Here is a 27,970-nt window from a genome sequence, read left to right as displayed (position 1 = left end):
ACCATAAGTAAATCGTAGATTACAGTGCATAATATTACATATCAACGATAACATGATAAAATGTTAATAGATAAGCATGTTACTAGGCTGTGCATTTTAAGCATTTGTAACAAAAATTAATTGACACAAAAATAAAAAGACATTAGAAGAATTTAGGTATACTGTTATATTAGTTCCTATTTTTTAAGACAAAATATATTTTCATTAACTTTCTGTTTCCTACAATTGACTTGGACAATTTTTGTTTTACATAAAAACCTGCAGTTTCCATATTACATATTTTTACATATTCGTGTAATATTCTATCAATGTGTTCTCTTGGAACCATGTTTCACGAATATTTAATGTACTGAAATTGTTTAAAAAAAAACTTACAAAATGTTTGGTTTCTTTTTTTCATTTCTAAAGCAACTTTGGAGGATTATTTTTGTTTGCCATAAATATATTTACATGTGTGTGTGTGTAAAATAAATGTGTAAATTACACGAATTACCTTCTTACCAATCAGAATAAAATTACAAGATCGTATACGTAAATATATATGAAAGTTTTGCAATTTGTACGACTGTTTTTTGTTTTAGTATATACAAAAATATATTTTTATCAGTCGGGCAAACAGTTCAAAAGTTATTCAATATCATAGTTCAATTATTTCCTTGACACCCTTCACATTAGATTAAAGGTTTGATCACAGAATTATCACATAAACCTAACGCTACAATTTCTACCTACATGCATTGTGGTTAAACAATCGAAGAATTTACACTTCGGTATGCAATGTATGATAACCAATGTTTATCAATAGGAATTTCGATAAACATATCTAGAATATTATGAAAAACATTTCTATTATAAACATATTACGATATATGACAACATACAATAGAATGAATACAATTAATATGACATACGAACATAAGAGTGTTTGAGTAGCGACGCATTTTGTTAATAAGAGTTTTATTGTATTCGTACTACAATAGAAAAGAGAAATGCATATTACTTTTTTCTTTTTTGCACAGGACAATGACTCACGATGAGTCACGACTAGTTCGTTTACGCCTCGTTGGGACTTGCTGTACATCTTGTTATCTATCCAATCGTCTTGTGACAAATAATATGGCGACAGTGATCATCCATTGTAACGTTATAGTTCCATTGTGTTCCCTTGTACCGAGCGCGCTTTAGAATACCGAGTGCCGCTACTGTAAGCTATACGGTTATTTTATCGTTTATATTCCTTTACAATAGATCACCGTAGCAATACCATAACTTTCTGTTATTCATATGCACACTTTTCTACGCTTCATGGTTCTATCCTGTAATTCACTTTTCTCAACGGTAAGCAGTACGTGCCGACATGTTTGGTACATATTCGCAGTTGCAGCTTGTGTGCATATAATTCGAACATACAGTGTGTCCCACGAACTCTGTCCGCCCAAAATATCTTCGTTATTTTAAACAATACGCCAAAATATTTCACATAAAGGAAAGGATTTAAAGGATTAAAGAGGATTAAGGATTAAGGATTTAAAGGATTAAAAGGATTAAGGATTAAGGATTCCTTCCTTTTTCCTTTTTAAGGATTTTTTTTTTATTTCCTTTTTTAAGGATTTAAAGTAATTCATAATATAGCAATAACAGATGTTTGACAAGTGGACGCGTAAAGGAGGAATGAAGGTCACTTTCGTTTGTTTTTTTCCATACAGGGTGTCCCAAAAATGTTGTATCTCCTTGGAAAGGGTGATTACTGACGCGTGAGAAAATGTTCTCCGAAGCTTTATGTACTTCCTTTAAAGGAAGTACAACATTTTTAGGACACCTATATAGAATGACTCATTTTTTATGCTCGATTTCGATAAATTGGTAAATTTTTAATAAAAAAACGCTAAGGTACATTTGTCCTAAAACTTGGCATTGCTGATACAATTTTACTTTATTCATTCTATTACTGCATACAATTATAAACGCACCATGAATAGCATATTTCCGTTATCGTTATGAATACCTCGCAGTTTTCCAAGAATAGAAGATTTTATCAACATTTTGTAGCAATTGCACCAGTACTTGTATGGGACAGCGATTTTAAATACATGTAACTAAATATCGTCGTCCCTAACTCGCGTATAAAAAAAATTTACACGGAAGAAAAATTATGCTAATTTTAAGAGTATATGCAATGATAACGAAACTATTTTCACGGTTATTGTTTACGATTTCGTCAACGTCTCTCTAAATGGAACAGAACAATTTGTAATGTATAGACTATGGATCTTTATGCAAGATAAAATTGTTCTGCGTCAATTGCAAAGTACAACAGAAATTACCCGGGTACCCGGGTATTCGGGTAAACTAAAATTACCCGAGTACTCGGGTATCTCATGAATAGACTGCAAATTTTTATGCAAAATAAAAATTGTTTGGATCAATTGCAAGAAGCAGAAGGCATACTACGATTGCTTATTTTCTTTAAACATCTTAATAAATTTAAAATAATATCAACGTTTTTAGATTCTTTTAATCTTTTTATTGTTTTAAATTGCACCAACTCATTTCTGCCATAAATGCATTTAATCCCTAGTCTACTCATGAGATATCCGAGTATATGAGATAGATTTTATTATTATTACATGGAATAGTTCATAGTAGATTTTCTTAATGTTTACAAAACAATTGGTGTTTAGTATTTTTCTACAAAAATAAACATATTTTATTTTTAAATAATGAATCATTTCATATTTATTATTTCATACAAAAATATGAATTAACCGAATACTCGAATAAAGCATACGGGGCGGCGCACAGTGGGCAATTTGGACGAAATCGGATTCAAAATCAAAGAACTTTCGATAGAAATGAGGTAGAGCGATGAAATTTTTTTTAAATTAAAGCTGAAACTTTGTAGAATATGGGAAAATATGGAGACTATTACCATCCAATCATTTCAACGAAAAAATGATTTCATTAGTTTTTGTCACAAAACTCTATTTTTTGCAAACTCCTGAGGTCGTAGACAAATTTTGAGACCAGATTTGAAATCAGCGTGAAAAAATCTATGGGAAATGATATATAGCATGTTAAAAAAAATTTTTTCCGCGCGTGGTATTGGAAAAACCACAATTTTCTTGAAATTGTGCAAGTTTAACGAATTTTCTCAAGGTTAAAAAGCGTTCGTACCATAATCTCCCTATTTTTCCTATATTCTACAAAGTTTCAGCTTTAATTTAAAAAAAATTTCATCGCTCTACCTCATTTCTATCGAAAGTTCTTTGATTTTGAATCCGATTTCGTCCAAATTGCCCACTGTGCGGCGCGGCGGCTCAGGAAATAATAGCTCTTATAACCAGATGTGAGACCTCATAAGATACTCGGATACCCGGGGACTCGGCTATCTCATGAGATACCCGGGTAGTGTTGCTCTACCCGGGTACTCGGGTATCTTACATACGAGGGTAAAGGTACTAGCTCTAGTAATAACAGGCCTGGGCAACTGGTGGCTCGCGAGAAACACGCGAATCCTCTTCCCACTCCTTAGCCTCCTTAGCCTCTTCCCACCCCCACCCCACCATGCTCCTATGGAGTGTGGGAGAAGGGGGCGGGGCAGAGTGGAGATATTGTGCGGGTTTTTTCGCGCATGTACGTCCAATCCACTGACGTATTTGTATTGTGGCGAAAGGCGAAAGTAGTAGGGTACTATTATTGGCGGTAAAGTGCCGAAAGAGTCCAAGACGAGACGACGAGTTACTATTAATACTTGATTGACATACACATGTTATACATTCATTTTTCACAATCAAATCAAAACAAATTTTGCGAAATTATGCGGGGTGACCGGGGTATCCTATTTTAGCCATACTTTTACGTTACTGACAAAAACCCGCATAATATCTCCACTCTGGGGCTGGGGCTGGAAGCATGTGTGGAAGAATTTTAATATAGCATTTTTCTATTGTGAAAGGAGGTCTTTAAGCCGTTTTCTATGTACAGGGTAAATGAATTGTGTACAGTTCCTTCGCGGTACTGTTGGGATTATTTGATATTCTAGTATCATATTTCCTACTCAAGTGTGTTATTTCTTCTGCTGTTGATGGAATTTCTAAGTCGTTTCTGAGTTGGTTATTTCGCACCTACTGTAGTGCGTTAACTATAGTTCTTAGTACTATGGATTATAGTGCTTCCAGTTTACCAATATGGTTCCTTGCAGCCATGCCCCAGAGCTCAATTTTGCGGTTCCAAATTGGTTTGATAACTGTTTTACACGTGGTCTGCCCGGAAACTGTCCTTTTTTGTGTTATAACAGGAGATAGGGTTAATCTTGGTCAATAACGAAGATGTCCCCGTTGGAAGCCAAAATCTTCTTCAAGCGACTACCCAATTGCAGAAGCACTTCTGAAATTCATCTTTCGAAATTGTCAACAGCTGTCTCATCGCGTTTCGTTTAATGTCTTCTACGTCCTTAAATCTTCATCCTTTCAGAGGATTTTTTAATTTGGGGAACAACCAAAAATCGCCGAAGTTGAACGATATTGTGTTTCTCCAGGAATTGTAAGATAACTTTCCCAGCTTTACTATTCAAACAATTACGTATCATTGTTGACTAACAGGGCCGTACAAACCTCGTATATAGAGTGTCCCAAAAATGTTGTACTTCTTCGAAAGGGGTGATTTTTTTAGGTAGTTTGAAGTAACTTTTTCCTTTGCGAAAATGTTCTCGGTGTCTTTGTTAAGGAGTTATTAACGAAAAACACGGACCAATCAGGACGCGGCAATATGGGACGAATTCCGGCTCGGCGACAGGTCTCGCTGAGCTTGGCAATATCATTGGCCAAGTCGGAAACCGTCCGCTATTGCTGCGCCCTGATTGGTCCGTATGTTTCGTTAATAACTCCTTAACAAAGCTGCGGAGATCATTTTCGCACAGGAAAAAGTTACTTCTAATGACCTTAGGAATTAACCCTTTTAAGAAAACACAGCATTCTTTGGAAATCCTATAGCAGTTTTTGAGAGAATTGCGTTTATGCACGTAGTTAATTAAGTTGGATGAGTGGTCTAAGCTAACAATTTCTAAACTCAATTGAACTTTAATTTGGTTCGTCCCTTTTATTATTCCGAATTCTAGCAGATCGGAGAATTTGCCGATTATTAGACTAGGGATCTTTATGCAAAATAAAATTTTTATACATCAATTGCAGTCTATATGAGTTAAGTAAAAATGTATTTTCTTCATCAATAATTGTTATATATTAAAAGTAATACATCGATATTGTTAAACTCTTTTAACTCTTTTTACTGTTTTAGATTACACCTACTCATTTTCGTCACAAACGCATAAAATCCGCAGTCTACTGATTATTTGAATTTAAAATATAATTACAACAGATTAATAGCGAGTGTGACGAATTAATACGCACACCTATTAGATCCTCATAATGTATACTTTGCGTTGAAGTCTCCAACAGCAATGAATCTGTTGCTTATTGAAGCAGTAGGAAATCGCGTAGACGAAATACGTTTGTTGTCATTCGTCTACACATATTGACCTTCATATAAAGAATATTAATTAAATTGTACACCAAATATTTGCACGTTACACTAAAGCGCTTCGACGATCTTTTCTAAGATGCGGACTATGGAAATCGTAACAACGACAGATTGGTATGTTTGTGACTACCAATATGGTAGGATCCTTCCGAACACCTGACAGACAGCTGTGTGCTCGTCGCAGCTTCGTTACGGTTGTTGGGCCTGTATGCATAAGACACCCTTCCCCGTTAGGACACTATATCATATGTTAAGTCGCATATGCCCTCGTAAATATTCAATTCGGTGATCTTATTTCATGTGGGGTCAAAATTGATTTACCGGTTAAATGTCTGTCAACTTTCAGAGTTATGGTGCGCAGCTTATAGAAGTAGCTGGAGTAATGAACGAAAACAATTTTTATTATATTGTTTTATTTTATTTAACAGTCTTTTCAAACCAGAAATTGAAATAATTGGAGTCTTTTTAATAGGTTCTATTTAAAACATAAACGAAGTGTTTTGACAAACCTTTTTGCATTAGAAGTCTCGATTGGAACGGATAAAGAAAGATTCTGGAAAATGAAAGTTGTAGTTTGAATAGAACGTACAAAGTATGAAAATAAAAATTGGTCTGTAAAAGGTACAAATATATCGCTCATCAATGTCAAAGTTCTTAATCGTTATAACACATACCGAGTGTTGGTGACGAATTCAATAATTATGAAACACACAAGTCTGTTTATAACTAATTTAACACGTTCGGTGCCATGTCACCCACATCTGGGTGACGGGTATGCTTCGTTAGTTTAAAGTTAATAAGTTTTTACATGTAATTTATAAAAACTTAATTTGTAACACAAGTATTTAATGGAATTAGCACATACAAATTTAAAATATATAAAATATACAAAAAAGAAATAAAAATATATAAAATTAAAAAATTAAAAAAATTAAAAATATACATGTACTATACAGAATGGGGCACCTAAGACTTTCACAGAAAATATCTCCGTTGTTTTCAGTAATGCGAAAAAATGTTTTAGGAAGAAATTGTTTGGTTCAGTGGGACAATTATTGTGACGGTGAAGTTTTTTTTTCTCTAGGGCATATTTTTTGATATTAAGGTCATCGTCGTTTTTTTTTTTAAATAGAACGACATATTTTGATTAGCGTAACATTATAGGTAATGAAAAGACAAATTCAACCATGTATAATATGTTGACCTTCAAATGACCTTCTAAGGAGTTATTCTTCAAAAAGCATAACTTAACGTACGAAGACTATGTTCATGCTTACGGTAGCTAATAGGGTCCCGTTGATATACATAAACACTGAAACATTGTCGAAAGGTATCACAAAGTTCTGCACGATACGACAGTTTGTAAACAAGAGATGTCTTTCGACAATATTTCAGTGTTTACATCAACGGAACCATAGTAGAGTACGGTAAGCATGAACATGGTACTCGTAGGTTAAGCTATGCTTTTTGAAGAATAACTGCGATCTCTCACACGCAGCGATCCTAACCTATATATCCTCAGCGCTGCCAACTCTCACACTTCCCACTCACCCAACCGTTTGTTCAAACTAATTCATACCATCACATTCATACCACACTTAACTGATACAAACAACCCAACACAGAATGCTGTTTAATGGATGGTATTAAAATACTAAATAACTATTACAAAGATAAGTTAAATTAAATAAATTAATATTCTGAAAGTAAAATATTTTTCATCGCAGTTGACCTTGCACGATCTTGAATGTCCTTGAGTCGTAGGTCACTGTATGCGTTTTAAAATGTCTTATTAGATGGTACATAGAAAAGTATATCATTCTAATTTTAAAAAGGACTACGCGTTCACCTATAAAAGACTTATTAACATGGAATTATGCCACCCTCGAAACCTCGCAAGTGTCGTTTGACATATTTTTTTCTATCACCAACAGCAATCGAGTTATTCAAGTGGCTCGTTTTAGGTGCTTCACTCTGTGTATCTATAGCATTTATACAAGGTGTTCCAAAAATGTTGTATTTCCTTGGACGGGGTTATTCTTGACGCAATTTGAAGTAACTTTTTCCTTTGCGAAAATGTCCTCCGCGGCTTTGTTAAGGAGTTATTAACGAAAAACACAGACCAATCAGAGCACGGATACAGTAGGCGGATTCTGACTCCGCCAATGCCAACGCGACGCTCAACGGCAGCTGTCGCCGAGCCGGGATCCGTCTGCTATTGCCGCGCTCTGATTGGTCCGCGTTTTTCGTCAATAACTCCTTAATAAAGTCGCGGAGAACATTTTCGCAAAGGGAAAAGTTACTTCGAATGATCTGAGGAATTATCCTTTTCAAGGAAGTACAACATTTTTGGGACAGCCTGTATAATATTAGCATTAGCGAAACAAGCAATTAATAATATGTACAAACGGGCAAATAAGAGAGCACTGATTCAGTAGCGACTGCGTCGCTACGTGGCAAAACAGGACAAATGAAAGCGATGGAAGAGACAGCTACAGGGTATGTAAAGATAGGGGTGGTATTAATAAATATTGATGGACGCGTGTTCAATAAGATACAGTGTCTGCACAAGATCGACGACAAATGAAATCGTGATGCGAAATCTAATAAGATTATTTTCTTACCTTGCAATTCCTTGCACACGTGCGTCATTCTGCATGCGCTAAATACTTACGCATGCTGTATCGTGCATCTGATTATACGATATCTACAAGCTCAGTAATTTACGCAGATGCACACGCTCCTTCGCATACCGTGACCAGCTGGGTATGTAGATGTGCATGTACAATCACGTGCAATAATTTCTTCCAAATCTCTGCCGCGTGTACGGAATCTCGCATGTTTCTTTGAGTAAGTCACGATAAGGTAGAGTGACTACGTTACCGACAAAATTAGGCGAAAAATGGTTTTACGTGCTTCAACTTTTCGTCCTTATATGAGAATATCTTTCGCTGAGAAAGAGCTCATTCGAGAAAGGAAGGTTCAATCTAGCGCGCGCTAGTCATGAGCTGACGAGATTATGCAGATATTTGGTAATATAAGCATTAGAAGTAGGTCAAAAATTGACGATGTGCATGCCGTGGAATCCAAACATTTTTATGCCATTCGATGAGTTTTCTGGATGAAATCGAGAGTAGCGCGCGCTAGAAAATATCTCCAATTACAAATTGAGCTATATTTTGTCTTGATTCTCTGCGAAATAAAGCCAAAAACTTGAAGCACGTTTCTGGCGTCAGAATTCATGATATCGATAATACAGAGCAAAAAATGTGACAAGTTTAGTCACAGACTTAAGATTCGTCGGATCAAGACCAAGATGGATCTTAAGTCTTAGTCTGAAGATTGTGAACGGAAATTATACAGCAGTTACCGACCTGCTGACTCTGAAAAAGTCACCTGACCATCCTTGGCCCTTAATTGAATTTATTACCGCTAAGAAAAGCGGATCTACTAATTGTAGTAGTGGTCACTGTCGAAGAGTAGCTAGGCTTCAAAATGTTAGCTGTGAATGATCGTTTTCCTCGCTTCTGGAATCCAAGGAGTTCTAGGCCTATGCCGGAGTCATTTCTGACCCACACCAATATTTCACTGATACAGTTTTATCCCCACTTCTACCGCGACTGGTCACGAATGACTCCGGCATAGTATACGGAGGGTTAATACTGAAACAAATAGACCAGTGAAGATATGTTACTGATCAAGTGTCTAAATACCAACTAACCTTGATCTATTAGGTTGTTGTTCGGAAAGTAACTTTGTTTTCCGTGTAGAGATGGCATTACTCCATTTGTTATTACATAACCTTATTCTAAGTCGCAAAATCATTGTATATCTTGACAGCTGACATTTTCAACGTCATATTGTGCCTTATAGTGCTTTATCAAATTTTGTGCATTTTTTTTTGTCATCGCATAAAATCATTTACTTTACCGTCTACGCCAACCGAACCTGTTGAGAGTTACGCTGATATTGTATGTATTAAAATCTAACGCAAATCAAACATTTTGTACATTATTTTAAAATGTTTAATATTACGTAACACACTTACAGAAAGATGAAGAGGCATCGAGAAAATTGATTTTTTTTACAACGAAAAAATTTTGAAAAAAAATTAAGAACAATAGTTTCAACAATATCTAACTACTGAATTTTTGTAAAACTCGTATTTCTAAAACTTTTCTCAAAATTTTGAAGATTTCCAATTTTTTTAAACATGTTTGCATAATCCGAAAAATCTGAAAATAATACACGATAATAATCACTTTTATGCTTCTGGATTTTTGAAAAAATCGATTTTGCAACTAAAAATTCTGAAGAAAATCACAGTTGTGTGTGCTATTAGGTAGAATGTTTATGAATTTTTTCGCAATTTCATTTTCACGAATGTGGTTCTACGTTTTGTCTAATCCAGAATACTTTTGTCACATATGACCTCTTGATACAAACTCGTGTGTATTTACTCGTGCCACAGTTGTACGCTTAGCAATTTATTAAGCACAAATGCATTTAGTAATGTAGAAATTGTCTTGAAGTGTCGGTGCCTCAGAGAAAACTATCATTTGCAAAGGATTAGTAATGAGAAGATAGACCCATTTGCTTAAATAATTGAATATTGATGGTAAAACACATAATTGGTGGTGTAATTTTAGACTCCATTTTAATCAGTCACGCGATCAAGCGCCGCTGGCATCTACAGCATCGGAGATTTCCATGTTTTCGCTACACTTTAGCACTGTATCGATGTAGTAGTCTGTCGGAAAATCGTTTCTCTTACCTCATGGGACCCCTCAGGTCCATTCTCGTCAGAGCCCGACAGCGCATATGCGCCGCTATGGGCGGAGGAATGAACTTTCTCGCACATAACTTATGCAGATCAACCGCCAATGTCGACGGTTACTTAACACATTCATGACTATTAGTCGTATCGGTGTATAGTCGATAGCGACTTGCTGGTTCAGAAACCAAGACCGCCCTGGCGCCTCTCAAACACCTCTGCAAACAACTGACGATTGTCTCGAAGTTTTAACCAAGTCTACAGTTGTGTGCGACTGAATGTTTTATAACTTAATTTGAAACTATAACCCCTGACTATACACTTTGAGAAACGTGAATGGCGAGATGTAGCAGAAACTTGTTCCTTTATGGAAAATAACGGGGTGTAACAAGCAAGCAGAAAATATCGTGGTAATTATTTACAATAGCGGCTTCCTCATCGATTTCAATGACCTTGACATATGTTATTAAGGTCATTGTTCTGAACAACTTTTTCTTGTACATGCTACCGTCGGATGACCTTGGTTTGCGAGATATTTGCGGAAAACTCCTTGCGATGACTATAGCAAACTCTCCTTTTTCCAATGACTAAATTTCCCCTTTCGGGCAGGGGAGGGGTGCCGCCCCTCTCCCTAACACCTCCCCCAAAACCTAACACAGTCTTAACGAAAATACATTCAGAATGACTATACAAACTTTAGTTAGGTTAAGTATTTTAATTTTTCTTGGAGTTTGCCAAAGACCACGGAGAGTTAGATTTCTAAAATTATTTGAAATGATCTTACTTCAACTAATTTCCTGCAATGATCGGGATAGTATGAACTACGATGCTGCGAGGTGTTACATCGTTATAATTAAATGTAGGTAATTATTTAAATCAATATATTGTATTTCTTATCTTCCCATCCCAATCCAGCCATATCATCGCGTAGGAACAACAATTGGTACAAGTCCGTTTTTTGCAAAGATAGTAAAGTCTTGATCTAAGCCCAATCCTCGGGTCCGTGCTGTGACATAGATTGTGCACGGCTACTATTTTCTTGTGATCGCATCGAACGCGCCGAACGTAGAAAAGGGCAGCGCATGCAAACACGCATCGCGCGACCGAAGACGCACTACATACCGTCAATTAAATCACTAAATACAGTTCAAATTATATTTTGAACAATATATCGTGTTTAGCGTTATTTTAATCAGAAAATAGACAGAAAATCCACAGTTGGTGGAAGTCTTATAAAAAAATAATGTAAAATAAAGAAGGTTTGTAATTGGATTAGCAGTGGTTCACACCGATATACCCAACACGGTATCGGTTTACGCGGCATGTTTACATTTTACAGTATTCGGCGACCGAGGCAGCTCGAGCTTCTTGGTCCCTCGTGGGTTATGCCCCCTAGTGGAGGGGATAGGCCAAATGACTAAGATCGTGTAGCTCCGTTCGGCTTAGATCAAATCTTTACTGTATCTCGAAAGCGAAGGTCGTTCGGCGGTAACGTGTATAGGAAAAAATTGTTCAGAATCATGCCCCCGACAACATATTTCAAGGTCATTGCACTCGGTGAGAAAGCCGCTATTGTAAATAACTACCAATATTGTTCATGCTTAGTAATTTCTTCTTATATCTTTCAAATAATGGAGAAACGAAATTAATAGCAGGACAATAACGCAAGATCTAGACGTGTTTTATATTTTCAAAAGTGAAACTCTGTCCTTTCACATTTTTGATTTAGTAAACCAGCATTAAAATATAACATATGATGATATGGATTCACGTACAAGATAAGCTTTCTAAATAAGCAATTCGTTTGAAAAGGATAATACTATGACATTCCGATGACTTCAAGTACAAAAAATTCTTAATAGTCTAGTAATGGATGAAAATAGTAAAACAATGGCTACGATTGAAATATTAATGGAACAGATATTATTTTATTATGGTAAAAATTCAAATAGTAAAAATTCTTGTTTAAACATTGTAAAAAATCACATCGAGTAATAATAATTTACTATGCATTTCCGCTAAGACTTGTTCGATTTACTGTGTTCCAGTCATCGTTTCATTAATTAGCTAGAGTCGATGATACATGTGATTGATGTTCCCACGAAATTCGAAATTCAAATGTCGACTGTATATGTATTCATTGTCAAGTTCAATGGAAGCAGAAAACATTTGCATACAGGCACATGATACGGAAAGCTATGGAAATTGTAAAATATATATTATGAAATATAATGATATCCTCTCATTCAATATATTTATTAATTCATATATCTAACACACTATGTTATTTCGTAAAGTGTTCAATTTACTGCTGATTAAAAGCTGTATTTATAATCTACATAAAACTTATACGAAATTTTTTTATAAAAGTCCAACATATGTTCATTTAGAATAAATAATAACGTACGATCTTCCTTGTTGTACCTAATTATATGTTCTGATATTCAAATACTGATAAAAATTGTGAGTAGGTTTTTAATTAATATGTAATCTTGTTAATTGTACCAGTCAGCTTAAGCTCGTTCATTATGAACTCACATACCCCTCCAGTAGTACCCTCCACTGGACGCAGAAGCGTTTTATGTCAGCTCAACTTGGTTAATGTTATATATGAATAGACTCCGGATCTTTATGCAAAATAAAAAGTTTGAAAATTACATAATAAACTAAATATAAATTTCTATTTTTCATTAATAATTTTAATGTAGTGAAAATAATATACTCTTAAAGTCTTCTTAAATTTTTGTCATGTATTCCATACACGAGAAGAATGAAATTCTTCATTCCTAAAACTTTCTTCAAGTATTTTCTGCGTTTTCGTTGTCATCTATAAATTTGAAAGTAATTAAAGACAGTTTGAAGTGATCGTAGTTTACATGATTTATCATGCGTCGGATTACACAACTTCGTCTGTCGCGACTACTTGAACGTTAACCGTAACGTACGTAAAACCGTCGAACGATTCATCATAGAAGGCGATCGTGAATGATGGTGGTAAGGTTTGCCATAAAACCTGTCGTGCTGTAAGTTGGATGATGGATAAATTGAAATGTGCGTCGCCACACGGCAATCACTTTTAACGATTTCCTTTACGACTTCGGTGTCTAACTTTAATTCCATCTCAGTCAATGCTGCACATACCACATTTCGGTAGGATTCAACATATGTTTCCATGATAAATCGTTGACCAGTACGTCCAGTTATTGTATTAGCTGGAAAACATGACTTAAAATGCATTACCGATATTAATATATGTGTTCGTTCTTTTATTTCGGGACTTCTCTCTTTAATTATATCATCGTGAATGGATTAAGAAAGATGGAAAGCTCAGTTTTCATAGGCGAACGTTGCCAAGTTAGGGGTGTGCGGGTACCCAAACCTTGGGTCAGGTCGGGACCTTTCGGGATTCTAAAAGTTTCTTAAATTCGAATACCCCCGATTTAGAGTAGGTATTTGACATTGTAGTCGTGCCGGGTCGAGTCAATTTTGGTTTGTCGGGTTTGTTTCTATGACGTACAGTCGTCGTACAGAATGCGAACATTTGACACCGATTGAGGGATTAAGAGTCATCTTAATTGTCCAAAATATTAAAAAGTGTTCTAATACTTTGTTTGGTTCTTTTTTATAATCTTTACGCAATGATAGTACATTGTTTTACGTTTGGTACAAGGACAAGAGCACGTGTCATTTTATAAAAATTTTTTGTTACTCTTCTATAAGATAAAAATGAGAGATTTTATATGTAACAATAGTGGTTCGCATTATAGAGACATATTATAATTTCCAGCAATATTAATTATTTTGAATTTTGTGCGAACAGATATAAAGTTCCTAACTTCCAACGAAAAAAAAATTAATTTCTTCTAAAAATGTTATTTTAGTATCCTGTGAATGTTAAGATCTCCACCATTGTCTTGGAGAGTTTTATTAATCAGTTGTCAATAGTTTTGAAGCAACCTGTACTATACGATTAACCTGTTGAATATAATCATTCTCATCTACGCAAGAAAACCCCGAAGTCCTGCAACGCGAGAACAAAACAAAACCAGAACGTGATCTATTTCCTAGAACTCCTAGAAGAACGACCGTGTGAACATACACCTGAACTAGTATTTAAACCTGAATTCTTCGCATGACTGTTTTAACCCACTATGCTAATCAAGCAGTTAATGTATTCTTGTCTCTGATAAATAAATGTAGTAGCTGTTACTTCTATTGCTATATTTCAAACTGATATTAAATGTGCTCTTTTGCAACCTGGGCCTCCATGAAAAAAGGTTAAATGACGTTGAGTGATAATCAATTTTTCATGCCAATTAACAATATACAAATTAAAAACGTAGAGTGATATTTTTCGTCGTATAAGCTAACACACATATCTGCCTGGAGCATTTCTGACCTTGTGTGACCTTGAAGGTCATTATGTTGTAAAAAATTGAAGATCATCTTCATTTCTAAAAATATAATGCAGGGAAAAAAGAAATTACAGACACCATTACATTGTTTTCTAAAAACAGTATAACTCTTCCCTTTCTCACTTTTTTCCAATGTTTACTATTTGATAGAAAAACGCTGGTTAGTGTTAGCGTGAGCACCCTGTATATCAAAACCATACAACCATTAGAAGTAAACGCAACTAATGATGTATATTGTTAGAATTAAATATTTCAAATGCAATATTATGTGAATTATGTTAGAAAAGAGCATAAAGAATATTTAATTAATAATATGCAAATTTTACGTGAATGAAACTTTATGTCAAGAATTAACAGTTTCATTGCAAATACTAAATAATACTAAATAACAATTAGAATAATGCTATATTAATAGTATAATAATAATAATGATATTAAATAACAAAAGTAAACTAATAACTGAAAACTGATGTCAAATAAAAGCGCATAAAATGATGTTTTCTTCTATTATATTTGATTCAATATTACATAATAATTTACGACGACAGAAAACATAATAAAATATTTCTGGGTAGTCTCACATTTTCAATAATTTTGTGTATTTTTATCTAAACTCAAGAATTTTCAAATTAAAAGACCATTTTGCATCAAGGTTCCGTGGTGTAGCGGTTATCACGTCTGCTTTACACGCAGAAGGTCGCCAGTTCGATCCCGGCCGGAACCATATTTTTTCGAATCGGAAGAAGCTCATACTTAAGTGTAAATTAGTATTTTCAAATAATACAACCTAAGTATAACCGGTTTTAACATTTAAATTATGTAATAAAGAGATTATGAGGACGACAAGCTTTCATTTATTTATAAGTTATAAATGAAAGTGCTACATTTAAAGTAAATCAGAGAAAAGTTAAAATATACATAATGTTAAAACATTCTTTTCTATAATTCATTATAATCCATTTTTAAAACTAACATTCAATTGAAACTTCTCTTATATGCGTACTAGTTAGGCAGTAACCAATAAAATAAAATAATACTTATTTATTTTAAATAATAGTGACTATAAAAAATATATTTTTTCGATGTTTCTTTATTTCAAGTTTGTCAATAGAAATAATCCTTAAAATAATAGGTGTGCAACAAAGGGTGTCAGTATAAATTGGACTGAAACTTAATAAACCGATTAGCTGATATAAAATTGAAGACCAATTTCACAATTATCTGAAATAATTATTTCGAATAATTATAAAATAACATGTTACGTTAAAAATAATATTTCAAGTAATGTGATATCAAAAGCGATTGCAGGCATGGAAGTGATTATAAAATAAAATAACAGGATATGTGAAATAATATTTCAAATAATGTTATTTCAGAAGTGCCCAGGTCTGCCAATAACAATATAAATAAATTTGAAGCTTTAATATTTACAATTTTTGTGTTACGAACGTCACCAATAAAAGCGCCAGTAAAGGTGCACACAAAATGGTATGAACAGTGTTTGCTCTATATATGTCCCAAATGTCAAGCCGACAAAAGTCCCAGAACTATCCCCACTGTCGGGGTGTATACCCCGTGAGGGGCTGTGAAACTCGAAAGACCTCGGTCGCCGAGGAGCGTAACATAATAGGCATCGGGTACATCGATGTGAGACCAGGAGACCACTACTAATCCAATAACAAAACTTCCTTATTTTTCATTATTTTCTATGTTCACTATTATCCTTTTCTACGTTCGGCGTGGATCGAAGAATAGTATCTCCTGGCCGATATATGTCTCCGGCTGTACTCGTGTTTTCGAGATATATCGAGTAAACACTGTAATCTATAGCCGAGGGAAAACAGAAACTGATTGCTCAGCGAGCAATCGAAATCATTTTCGTCTATAATTATTCGACGAATTTGCGAACTAACAGGCCATTATTGGTTTTTTGTTTCAGATGTTAGCGAGTGAATTAACGTAGGTTGCAATGTTGCTGTCTTCGCTATGAACGAGAGCCGTTGCTACACCGATTCGCCTGCGTTCGCTGTACATCAGTCATTCAACCGGAATGGGAAGGCACTTAGGTGTGATTATCATCAACATAGCTCGCACTATTGTACGATATTATAAGTTTGCATTTAATTCGGTGCTGTCCGGCGTAAATAGCGGACCTCGCGGCGCCATCCCCTATGCTGTCTCTGTTGGTATAGTAGAGGAATGCGGGCTAATACCATACGCGTTCCCGGTTTATACAGTGTGTCCCAAACATGTCGCAATTCCTTGAAAGAGGTGATTTCTAAGGTCCTTTGAAATAACTTTTTCCGTTATGAAAATGTTTTTCGCGGCTTCGTTTGTTAACAGACTTGAGCGAGAACCCGAAAATCTCGGGATTCCCGACACTCGGGTCGGGTCGGGTCGGAAAAAGTTACTTGGAATGAGCCCAGGAATTGTCCCTTTCAAGGAAGTACAACATTTTTTGGACACCCTGTGTGTACAAACACAATACGGCACGTTAGAGAAAAAAGAGAGCTACGTAAGGGGATCCTTCTAGGGACAGCACTGGTTTAATTGCTCGCGAGCAGCAGGGCGTGGAGAGAAGTCTGCACACTGTCCACTGATTTATCGGTCGTAATTGAAGAGAGGAAACAAAAAAAAAAGAACCTCCAATGACGGACATTACCAGCAATTAATTTCTTGTTCCTTGTTCGTCAACTTTTTGCCTCAATCTACACATTCTTAATAGACTTCTTTTTATCTCACTTTACCTCGTGCACGTTTTTTAGCGTAATTATACTCGGTACGAATGTAAATAATCTGTGCGCCTCTGTCTATAAGTATTCGACATACCGGGTGTTCGCGGTAAATTGGACCAGCGTTTTTCTCATAAACAGTAAGTATTGAAAAAAAGGGAAGAGGAGGAACTTACCGTATGTCTTACTGTCCACACGATAACCTAAGTCAATTTTTTGTATTTATATTATTTTTCGAGAAACGAAGGTGACCTTCAGCTTTTTAAATAGAATGCTATGTGCTTTTTAATGTCGTATGAAACCATGGGTCAAGACGAATTATGTAACACAATGATTTCCAAGGTCATAAAAGGTTAAGAATACGAGAACTATGTAGTAATGTGATTTACTAGTATGTTACTACTACAGATTAATAATACTACATATAGTGTTCAATATGACTTAAAATTGAAGTCACCTTCGTTTCTAGAAAACTAATGTAAGCAAACAAAAATTGACATAGGTTATCGTGTTGCCAGGAAGATATACTGTAAGTTCTTCCTGCTTCAATTTTTTGATATACTCACTGTTTACGAAAAAGACTACGGTGGTCCTATTTACCGCGAACACCCTCTATATTGGTTCCATAAAAGAAGAAAATTGATGCGTAATGTGCACTGCTTTTTTAACATGTATTTACTAAATAAAGTTCTATCTACATATGTATGTTTGGTGTAAACAGTTTCTACAAATCTCTTAAATGAATACTACATCTTTATTATTTTAATTTGACTCGCTACTCGTATTATGACAAAATTAGTTGAAACAGTGACTCTTTTATTACATCGTATTTGCACATGAGAAGAAGACGTATACATAGTAATAGTTGTTGTTAATACAAAATTCAAGATCTATGTATTAGTAATTTCGTTAGCTATTTTTTATGTTGAAGTGAAAAATTTACCCTTTTATTTCACGAAAATAGATATAAAACAAACTAAAACAACAACAGCGCACTTACTTGTCAAGGAACGCTTCAAATCGCTCTACTTTAAATGAACATAACTTCTGAACCAACGAATTCCTCACATTAAAACTTGGACTTTTGTCATTTTCTCGTCGAAATCTACAAGTATAAGTCAAAAAATACAATTAGTCAATTGTAAAATCGTTGAATATAAGTAGTTTTTATTTAATCCCAGTTGTCTACATTTGCAATGAGTCACAACTAAATTGTTATAATTGGAACATTTTTATATTTGCTGTAGAACGAATTTATGTTATAACCCAATACTCACTAATTTCATTGCCTCTTGTAAATCTTATACAGGGTGATTCAGTTAAGAATGCCACCTAAATGTAAATTATTTGGTATATGAAAAAATGGTTGAAACGATAGTTATATGGCATCAAAAGTAGTATATAATGTAAATTAGATTTTTTTTCTATTTTGCTCTTTTATCGAGATATAAAAGTCATCTTGAGTTTCTTTATTGTAAGGGATAAATTTATGAATTTGCATAGATTTGAAAAATTGTAATGGAGTACATTTTTAAGCATTACACTTACATTAAAAATTACTTATATATAATATCTCAGTAAGTATTAGTTTTTCAGCCCATGTACTCTTATAGTTTTTTATTTAGCCTTCTCTTTTATACCTCCATAAAAACACAAAACAGAGAAAAACTGATTATTACATTATATGCTACTATTGAAACGATACAACTTTCGTTTCAACAATTTTTCATACACCAAATAGTTTACATTTAGGTGGCACACTCAGCTGAATCACCCTGCATAAAAACGTAATGTTGTTAGTATAGTATTCAGCGTTACACATGTATACAGAGAATATCTCGGGAGATTATTTGCCCAAGTGTAACTAAATCCCGATTCTATGACTAAGCAGATTGTTATACTGTTCAACGGAACAGATTGCGATTCCCCGGCACACAATTGCGATGCGCGCGACCTGTAAAACCAGGAAAATGCAGCTGTCCGGATTTCTCTTTCACAAAAACATATTAAAGAGGGCTCATTTTAGGGGATCGAAGAAAAGCGTGCTATTCTATACGACCGACTGCGGCGACGACAAAGAAGATTTGGGCTTCAAACTTCAGCAACGATCGGTATCATTGGTAAGCGATATAAGTATTTTAATATCAGAAATGTGTTCTATCCGATGTAGGAACTTCTATGTTTATCACTTCGTAAATATTCAAATTTTATGTTTGAAATCATATTTTAAAAACGCAGCGCTTGCTTTAGCGTACATTGAGGGGTTCTGTACTTCGTGTTCGATCGTAGGGGAAAATTCATAATTATTTATTTAAAAACAAGTATTTTTCGTGATTAAGCATTATGAGACCCATAAACTCTCGACCCCGTCAAGAACAAAATTTAACCGAATGGATATTCTCATCCGAAATACGACGAAAGCCAGTACTGTGCAATCGTCTTATATCGAAATAAAACTATAACACCTGGAACGGTACGCAAACCTTGAAAATGTCATTCTCTAACGCGTCTTTGATTCTGAATACTGAAGAAGAGTCACAATAAATTATTTTACTTCTGTCAAGGAATCCTCCAAAATTATTCTTTTACATTAAAGGGTGTAGCCGGATAAGGAGGTTAAAAGTGTCCCCAAACCAAATTGAATTTGCATACGATAGCTTATCCGAAGAAAATGCTTTGTGCCAATTTTTAACTCTATATGTCGACATGGGGGGTAGTGATGGGGTGCCAAAGAAAATCAAGTTTCTCCGTAATTTCTCTTATCTTCTTCAATTAAAAATTCTGAAAAAATGCATAGATATTGCATTCTAACAGCTAAAATATGCTTGATTTTTTTCAAAATTTTCAATTGAAGAGGATATAAGAAATTACGGAAAAACCTGATTTTCTTTGTCACCTCATTACTACCCCCCATATAAACATGTAGGGTTCAAAATTGGCACAAAGTATTTTCTTTGGACAAGCTATCGAATTACCTATTGCAAAGTCAATTTGGTTTTGGGGACAATTTTGTCCTCCTGATCTGGCTACACCCTTTGCTACCAGTATATTTCTGATAGTACAATGAACGAACGTACGTTGAAAGAGAGAACCGCATTGCTTTCTGACGAAGAACCCTGTAATAAAGTCGTTTCACGCAGGTATTGCTTGCTAATCCGAGAGATTTGAAATCAACGCACCCAGTATCTCTTCTGATCGTCTTCCGGGGTCGCCAGAGTTGATGGAAGCTTCCATCCCCAGCAACGATTATACGTTCCTTCGTTGCGAGCACACCCACGACTTCCTCCAATGATTAACGAACGAATCCATGGTTGGACTGAGGACGCCTTTTAATCACTTCAATTAAGTGCGTTGAACCAGCACGTGAGGCAGCGGGAACATTCATAGCGCCCCAATGACAAAGCAGTAACCTTCCTCGATAATAGCTTTGAGATTCTTTGTTTAACGACGGCAGTCAAACAGCGTGAAAGCCAATACCGTTTCGTATCCCTGTGTGTTATACATAATACATAGAGGTCAAATCTGGTGTATCGCGTTTGCATTACATTGAATGACGAGTCAATTATGCTCCGTGAAAGACGGCTGTAATTATGCCGAGATATAGCTGGATTAGCCTCAAGAAAGCAAAGAGGTTCCGCTTAAATGGAAGGTCGAGATGAATCGGTGATATACTCTTGCTCGATCAGAAGACGCTCCGTGGAAGCGTAAAATTGATTTTGTACCCGTGTAATTTAACAGGATTAAATGGATTCCGCGTGAACTGCAGCCTTATCGATTAGACTTCTGGCAAGATCGTACACCTCGCAATAACAGCTGTTAAACTACAGGAGTGAGTCGAAAGTATACAGTCGCTCAAGAAAGTATTCGAACGCCCTTTAAAACGGAACAACTTTTTAAAAATTTGGCTGAAGTTCCGAAAATCAGTCAAATCGGATTAAGCTCGAAGCCCATAGCCTTTTGCACATAGCCTCATTTTGCAGCAAAAACTTGTTTCCCAAAAGGATTTTTGGCGACTCCAAAAAAATTTTTTATTATATTAGTATTATTTTCTACCTTACTGACGAATTTTGGTTAGGTCTGGTTTAGATTTGTGGTTGCAACGAAATTTTCAGCACGTGTATAGCTAACATAGACCTACAAAATGGACATTTTAAATTTTCATTACGGACTCAAATAAAAAAGTCTGAAAAATTGTCTTTCTTATTTTTTCATGTAATTTCTACCAATCGCAATTTTTCAAAATCCTTTTTGCACATCATTTAGTAAACGCATGCTTCTAATTGCTTGAAGCAAGTCAAGTCTTTTGGTCCAATTTTAAAAAAGTTATTCTGTTTTAAAGGGCGTTCGTATTCTTTGGTGAACAATTGTACGAAAACTAAAACTTTACGTGTTCATTCAACTGTAATAAATTTAGATTTGCAAAGTGGAGGTAGTATGAATATTTATTGCTCTCGTATTTATGTAGGTGCTGATAGGTCTATTTACTAATACTACTTATATAAATAAAATAAAGAGCTTGGTACAATTTTGTAGGAAATAATTAGTTGCTTTGATCAGTCAACTAATTATTATATAATTCCATTGGAGAAAACATGTGTCACATTTATATGACCCCTACGCATCCATCTGTAGGAAAACTAATTGCACTAAATTTATGACCCCTTTGAAACCGTCCACTTCCTATCTGAACCATTTTTAAATATAGGATACTTTATCAGTAATTCGATTTATAGATTAAAATCGGACACCTTATATATATACAGTAGCAGACAAAAGTTTAACCTCCTGCACTACTATTTATTTTGTGGTTATAGTGATTAGAAATTCTTTATCGTTCAGAATTTCATAGAACAAAAAAAGAAAGTTTATATTTATCGTAAAATTAAATTTATTAAATTTATTGTGAATTAAAAATTTCAGGTATATCTTTATCGTTAAAAGTTTTTATTTTTGAAGTATAGTCCATAGAAATATAACATAATTTTGCTTTCCTTTTGTACATTGTATCTAATACGTTCAGAAACCAAAAGTAAACCTTTATTATCAATATATAAACATACGATTAATCTGCTGCTACAAAAGTACATATAAATACTCCATTTATTTTTTTAATATAAAATAAATAATTACTTTCTGTTTTTGAGTAACGATACCGTGGATTTAATGTTGCTTTCAAGTTGTTAACTAAAGTGATGAATGGATTAAAAGTTTGTATGATCTACTAACAATAGCACACGTAAGTCGTCATGGAGAAAATGATGATATCATGCAAGTGTCACAGATAGAAAGTTAGCTTACGTACCGCTATTGGTACACTTCGTTCTACATTACTTTACAACGAAACAAGTTGATTGGATTGTTCCCTATGAAGGCATCTTTACAATCTCACAAATCGCTAATTAACAAATTTAGAAGCCACCGTTTTGACAGGTCCCGTAACTCTATTTTAACAGCTTCAAAACAAAGCCTAACCGCCATTTTGTTACCCTTGACATTATATACAATTACAAAATGGGATTTTTACTATCTTTGACAACAGAAGCATTTTAATGTAATCTATAACTACTATACAAAAAATATGTGTTCGCTAATTATTTTTTAATCATTGTTATTAAATTTTTTACCTCATTTTTTTCATGAGTTCATCTCATATAAACAAATTGGTGCTATATGAAATTTATCTTATTTATCTCATTGAAATTTAGAATCATAGGTGAATATATTAACATAAAAATTCATGTTCCTACATAGCCAAATAATTCCGTCACCCATGTATGGATGACACGGCTATCAAAGTGTTAATACAAAAAATGGTGTAAATCAAAGAGGTGCTAAGGGGCATGGGGAGGTGATTGGCTAATAAGGAATTAAGTAAAAGTTCTGTAAAACATAATAATATCGAAGGATGTTATGTTTGTCTTATGCAAGCCGCATTGAAATCATATTACAATTATTTGATTTGTTGGCATTTTGTGTTCAACTAAATAGACAAATATTGACTTACACCACTTTTGCATTACTTTTGAATTTGAGCGGCTCAATTCCGAAAATAGACAGGGTGTCCCAAAAATGTGGTAATAAATGGAGTTATTAACGAAAAACACGGACCAATCAGGGCGCGGCGACAGCGGACGGATTCCTGCTAGGCCAATCACAACGCCACGCTTAGCGGTATCTGTTGCCGCGCCCTGATTGGTCCGTATTTTTCGGTAATAACTCTTTAACGAAACCGCTGAGAACATTTCCACAAAGGAAAAAGTTACTTCAAATGACCTCAGGAATCACTCCTCTCAAGGAAGTTCAACATTTTTGGGACACCCTGTAGTCCGTTCGATTTCTATTGCAAACTCATTAATCTTACGGTTCTCGTTTCAATACTGGTGACCGGTTGACACCGGTCACCGAGTTCAACCGATTCCATAATGAATTTTCAATCTTGACGCCACGTCGTGAAAGGGTCGATGTACCCGCACACTCGAATATCGCCGTGCATACACAGGAAGTGTCTCACACGGATGATGCGCGTATAGTCGTGAGAATTTCCGAGCACGTCGAGAAATCGTAATTCTCACGAGCTCTACAATCGGACTTCTCATGCAATTTCTTGGCCGTGCCGCAGTCACACGCCATTCGCCTTATGCGTCCCGAGTAGCAGATATTCGTCTTCCAGGTATCTAAAACTTCTTCGTGTTCTTCGTTTTCCTCTGTAGATTGGAATAAATTGTTGAGTCCGAATTTTCTTCTCCATCTTTTATAGTTTCAGTTCCTTATGCGATATTGTCAGCCGTCAGTGTATGCGGCGCCTTTGCCGTAATTAGCAACACAGAAATGTCCGTACTGTGAAGTAGTGTAGTACAATTAACATGAATTCATTTGTTATAAAATAATGATTTTCTGTGTTATTTGCAAGATACTGAAACCAAGTCAAAGTTTGTTGCTTTCTTTTTAATAAATTAACAACAATGCTAAACTAATAATTTTTCGACATGCATGGGATGCAGAAAAATAAATATACCAATATAGTATAGTATATTTTTTAGTATGCGACGTGTAAGTATTGCATGTGAGCAAGACGCACAGTGGTCGATTTCCTCGAAAAATGGAACAAAAATGAAAAGAAATTGTTTAAAAAATGGAAATTGTTTGGTAATTTGATTTATTAATATCTAATACGTAAAATTGATAAGTTTCTTTTCTTTATTTTTATTTATAACTGAAATAATTAGGATAATAGAAAAGTACTCAAATTTTCAAGATTACTCTTTTCCTCCACCGAACTGAACATGTTCAAAAATTTTTCAAAAACCGAAAACATGGGTCTAAAATATTACAATAATCCATTAATTATTTAAACAACAGATATAATTTACAATAAATCCGATAGTTTAAATATTGTTACATATTTTCTTTGGAACGTTTCCGAATGAATTTTTTTTATAGCATATAATACAATATTCATTACTGCAACTGCAAAATTTAAAAACAGCTGCGGCTTCTTGCGGTTTGTTGAGTTCTATAGACATAGACTAAAAGCCGTACGCAAAGGTGTGAGTTCGTATGTGCTCCGTAAGTGAGTTCTTGAGCGATATTGATTTTTGTCTCATTTTTTAAAGTAATCGATCACTGTAAGACGCTTTACTAACAGGTACTTAATTGGCAGCCATTTATTTGTTGGCTAGTGCATTGGGATTATAATGTAGAGTGTTTTCAATCTTCTTCCGTGTACACTGCGAACGCAATATTTCCCGCACGGCACAGATACTTTGGTCTCAGTAAAATAATTTTCTTGTTATGCTTGTCATGTTCATATTATGTTTTTTTTTTTAATTAAAGCTAAGGAAAGCTGTAACTTATAACAATTTTGCAAGTCAATACATACAAAAATAGAGCATATCATTATGAGATAATACTTTTCAATTTCACTAGACTTTTATTAAAATTAACTATTTATCCTTTCATACTATAAGTGAACATTGGGACGGGTATAACACAATTTGAATGAATAAGTATTGCTTTAGTTTATATAGGTATGTATTATGTATGTAGATGTTTAAGGTTGCATGTACGAATTATGTTGGTAGAAATCTCAATAATTATTGTTACTAATAAAAGTGTACTAATTGAATTCTGAATAAATAACTAAACTTTCGTTTTCTAAAGTCGTAAAATAGAGATACAGAACAAAAAACAATTATTCTTATTCTTGGAAGTACATCTGAATCCGAATGTTTCTCTTCAATGAAAAATTTTAACATAAATTTTCACCATACTCATTTTACTGTATTTCTTACTGCATTTCTAACTCTAATCTAAGAAAGAATCGAAAAAAATTGAATTTCAAATGATAAACATTTCTTAATACATTATTTATAAAAAGTAAAGTGAACACATTTCCAATACGATGCCGTCATACCAAAATGGTGTAATATATCAAATGAACTAGTATTAAATCAAATTAATTGAAAATATGGAAAAACGACTTCAATAGTCAACATGGATATTAGCTTCTCACCAAGATGAACTGAAACAATTCAATAATGTCTATTATTGTGCACGTGTTCGCACACGTGCACTTTTCAGCGTGCATTTTCTTATACTTCCTGTTGAATGAACTGTGCCTTACCATTCCTGGTATTGAAAAAATGACTGTGCATTAGTAACGTATCTGCCTCTGCATTTAGTTACCGAAATCATTTTTACTATACGTTAATAGACCGAACAGGTTTTTAATAAGCAAAATACAGAAAAAATGCAACAGTCTATTTAATCTACAATTTTGTATTATATTTCCCAAATAACACGCGACGTCTTAAAGACGTCTTTTCTATGTTTATTTTAAGTCTGAAACGTCCTAAAGACGTCTTTTTTACGTTCATTTTAAGTCTGAAACGTCTTAGAGACGTCTTTTTCGATACGTTTTATTTAAGACGTAAAAACGACGTTTTATTTCAGACATAAAAACGACGTTTTATTTCAGACATAAAAACGACGACTTAATTCAGACATAAAAACGACGTCTTATTTCACACGTCTTAAAGACGTCTTTTTGAAGACTAAATAACTTGAATTTTTTAGAGATGTTATGATAATGGCTATTTTACTGTACAATGACTAAAATACCGTTTCTTAATTTTGCTATTCCTTGGAATGACAAAAGAAAATAAATTTCATTTATTACAAACACTTGGACTAGGTACATAGGTAAATATATATATATATATATATATATATATATATATTTTTTTATGTTTAGATGTATGCAGGTCGTCTCACCTAACACGAGCCTCTAAAATATCTTGCTTGTTTTTTATGATGGAAAAAAATGTCAAAGGAAAACATTAGTTGGTTCGGAGAGGCAAATATTATGATAGGAAAAAAAATTGTTCAAGGTTATATTTTTTTAGATTTCAAGGTCATCGAAGTTTTTTTAAATGGAATGGCATATTTTTATTATCGTTATATGATAGCCGAGGTCAAGACAAATCCAAGGGCCTGTAATATTATGACCTTCGCTTGACCTTGAGTACGAAACATTCATAAAAGTAGGGCACTTGATGTAAATAGTGAAATAACGATGACATGATCCCCCTAGGTTTTCAAGAAATATTCTTGGACCTTAACTAATGATTGTAAACACTCTTACAATAAATTGTAAACACTGATACAAATTCTTCTCCTTCTGGTGCCTCTAATCAGTACGTTTAAAAAATTCATCGGGATTTATTCAATTATGAAAAATAACGTTACTTCTCTGAAACGATGGTGTACAGTGATGCAGAAAAGATAGAAATGATTTTAGTTTATGGCGAGGCTAAAAGTAACTCAGTTCGAGCATCTCTACTGTACGCAGAAAGATACCCTGAGGAAATCATCCATCGCGACAAAGGTTTGACCGCATAGTTCAATTGTTTTGTAAAACAGGGAGTATTAAATCACTGAACAGAAAACGATCAAAGCCTGCTACTGGAGAAGAAGCAAATGTGTCCTGAATATTGCAACGTCCTAAAATACTCAATTTGCTTATTTCAGGAACTTCATGGCAACGACTTGAGAATCGCGTTGCTTTTTGTACATGGCATTGCTGCATATACAAAGAAATGAACATTTCTATTATGACGTTCACAGAATCATCGTTCATTAATCTGTTACATAGATGTATTGAAGTTAATGGACATCATTTTGGACACTTGCTGAAATAAATTTTCTTTCATTATTTATTCTGTCATCGTTATTTCACTATTTACATCAAATGCCATATTTTCATGAATTTTTCATAATCAAGGTCACGTGAAGGTCATAATGTTACAGGTAGTTGGATTCGTCTCGACCTTAGCTATCATATAGCGATACTAAAAATACATCATTCCATTTAAAAAAACTTCGACGACCTTGACATCTCAAAAAACATAACCTTGAACCAAGCAATGTTTTCCTCTGACATTTTTTTCTATTATAAAAAACAAGCGAGATATTTTAGATGCGCGAGTTAGGTGAAACACCCTGCATAAATT

The 27,970-nt window shown here is 34.4% G+C and overlaps 1 protein-coding gene and 1 non-coding gene across 3 annotated transcripts in view; both read left to right on the top strand.

The window, feature by feature from the left end:
* Sprt (PDZ domain-containing protein sprite) overlaps positions 1–27,970 on the top strand; it is a 121,930-nt gene that overhangs the window by 35,215 nt on the left and 58,745 nt on the right. Inside the window, exons 2-3 of one of the 2 annotated variants that reach the window (XM_076800003.1) lie at positions 16,667–16,793; positions 19,486–19,579. In XM_076800003.1, the coding sequence (XP_076656118.1) occupies positions 16,714–16,793; positions 19,486–19,579 (174 nt within the window). In that variant the 5' untranslated portion in view covers positions 16,667–16,713. Of the gene's footprint in view, positions 1–16,666; positions 16,794–19,485; positions 19,580–24,100; positions 24,130–27,970 lie in introns of those variants that run through there. The other variant, XM_076800005.1, reaches the window with a different exon arrangement.
* Positions 15,379–15,451, top strand: Trnav-uac (transfer RNA valine (anticodon UAC)). Its single transcript has one exon. It is a non-coding gene; the product is annotated as a tRNA-Val (tRNA).

This window comes from Halictus rubicundus, chromosome 14 (assembly GCF_050948215.1).
Source record: "Halictus rubicundus isolate RS-2024b chromosome 14, iyHalRubi1_principal, whole genome shotgun sequence".
In the NCBI taxonomy this organism is placed as follows: domain Eukaryota; kingdom Metazoa; phylum Arthropoda; class Insecta; order Hymenoptera; family Halictidae; genus Halictus; species Halictus rubicundus.
The sequence above is the reverse complement of the archived record's forward strand: the minus strand, read 5'-3'. Positions and strand labels throughout refer to the sequence as shown.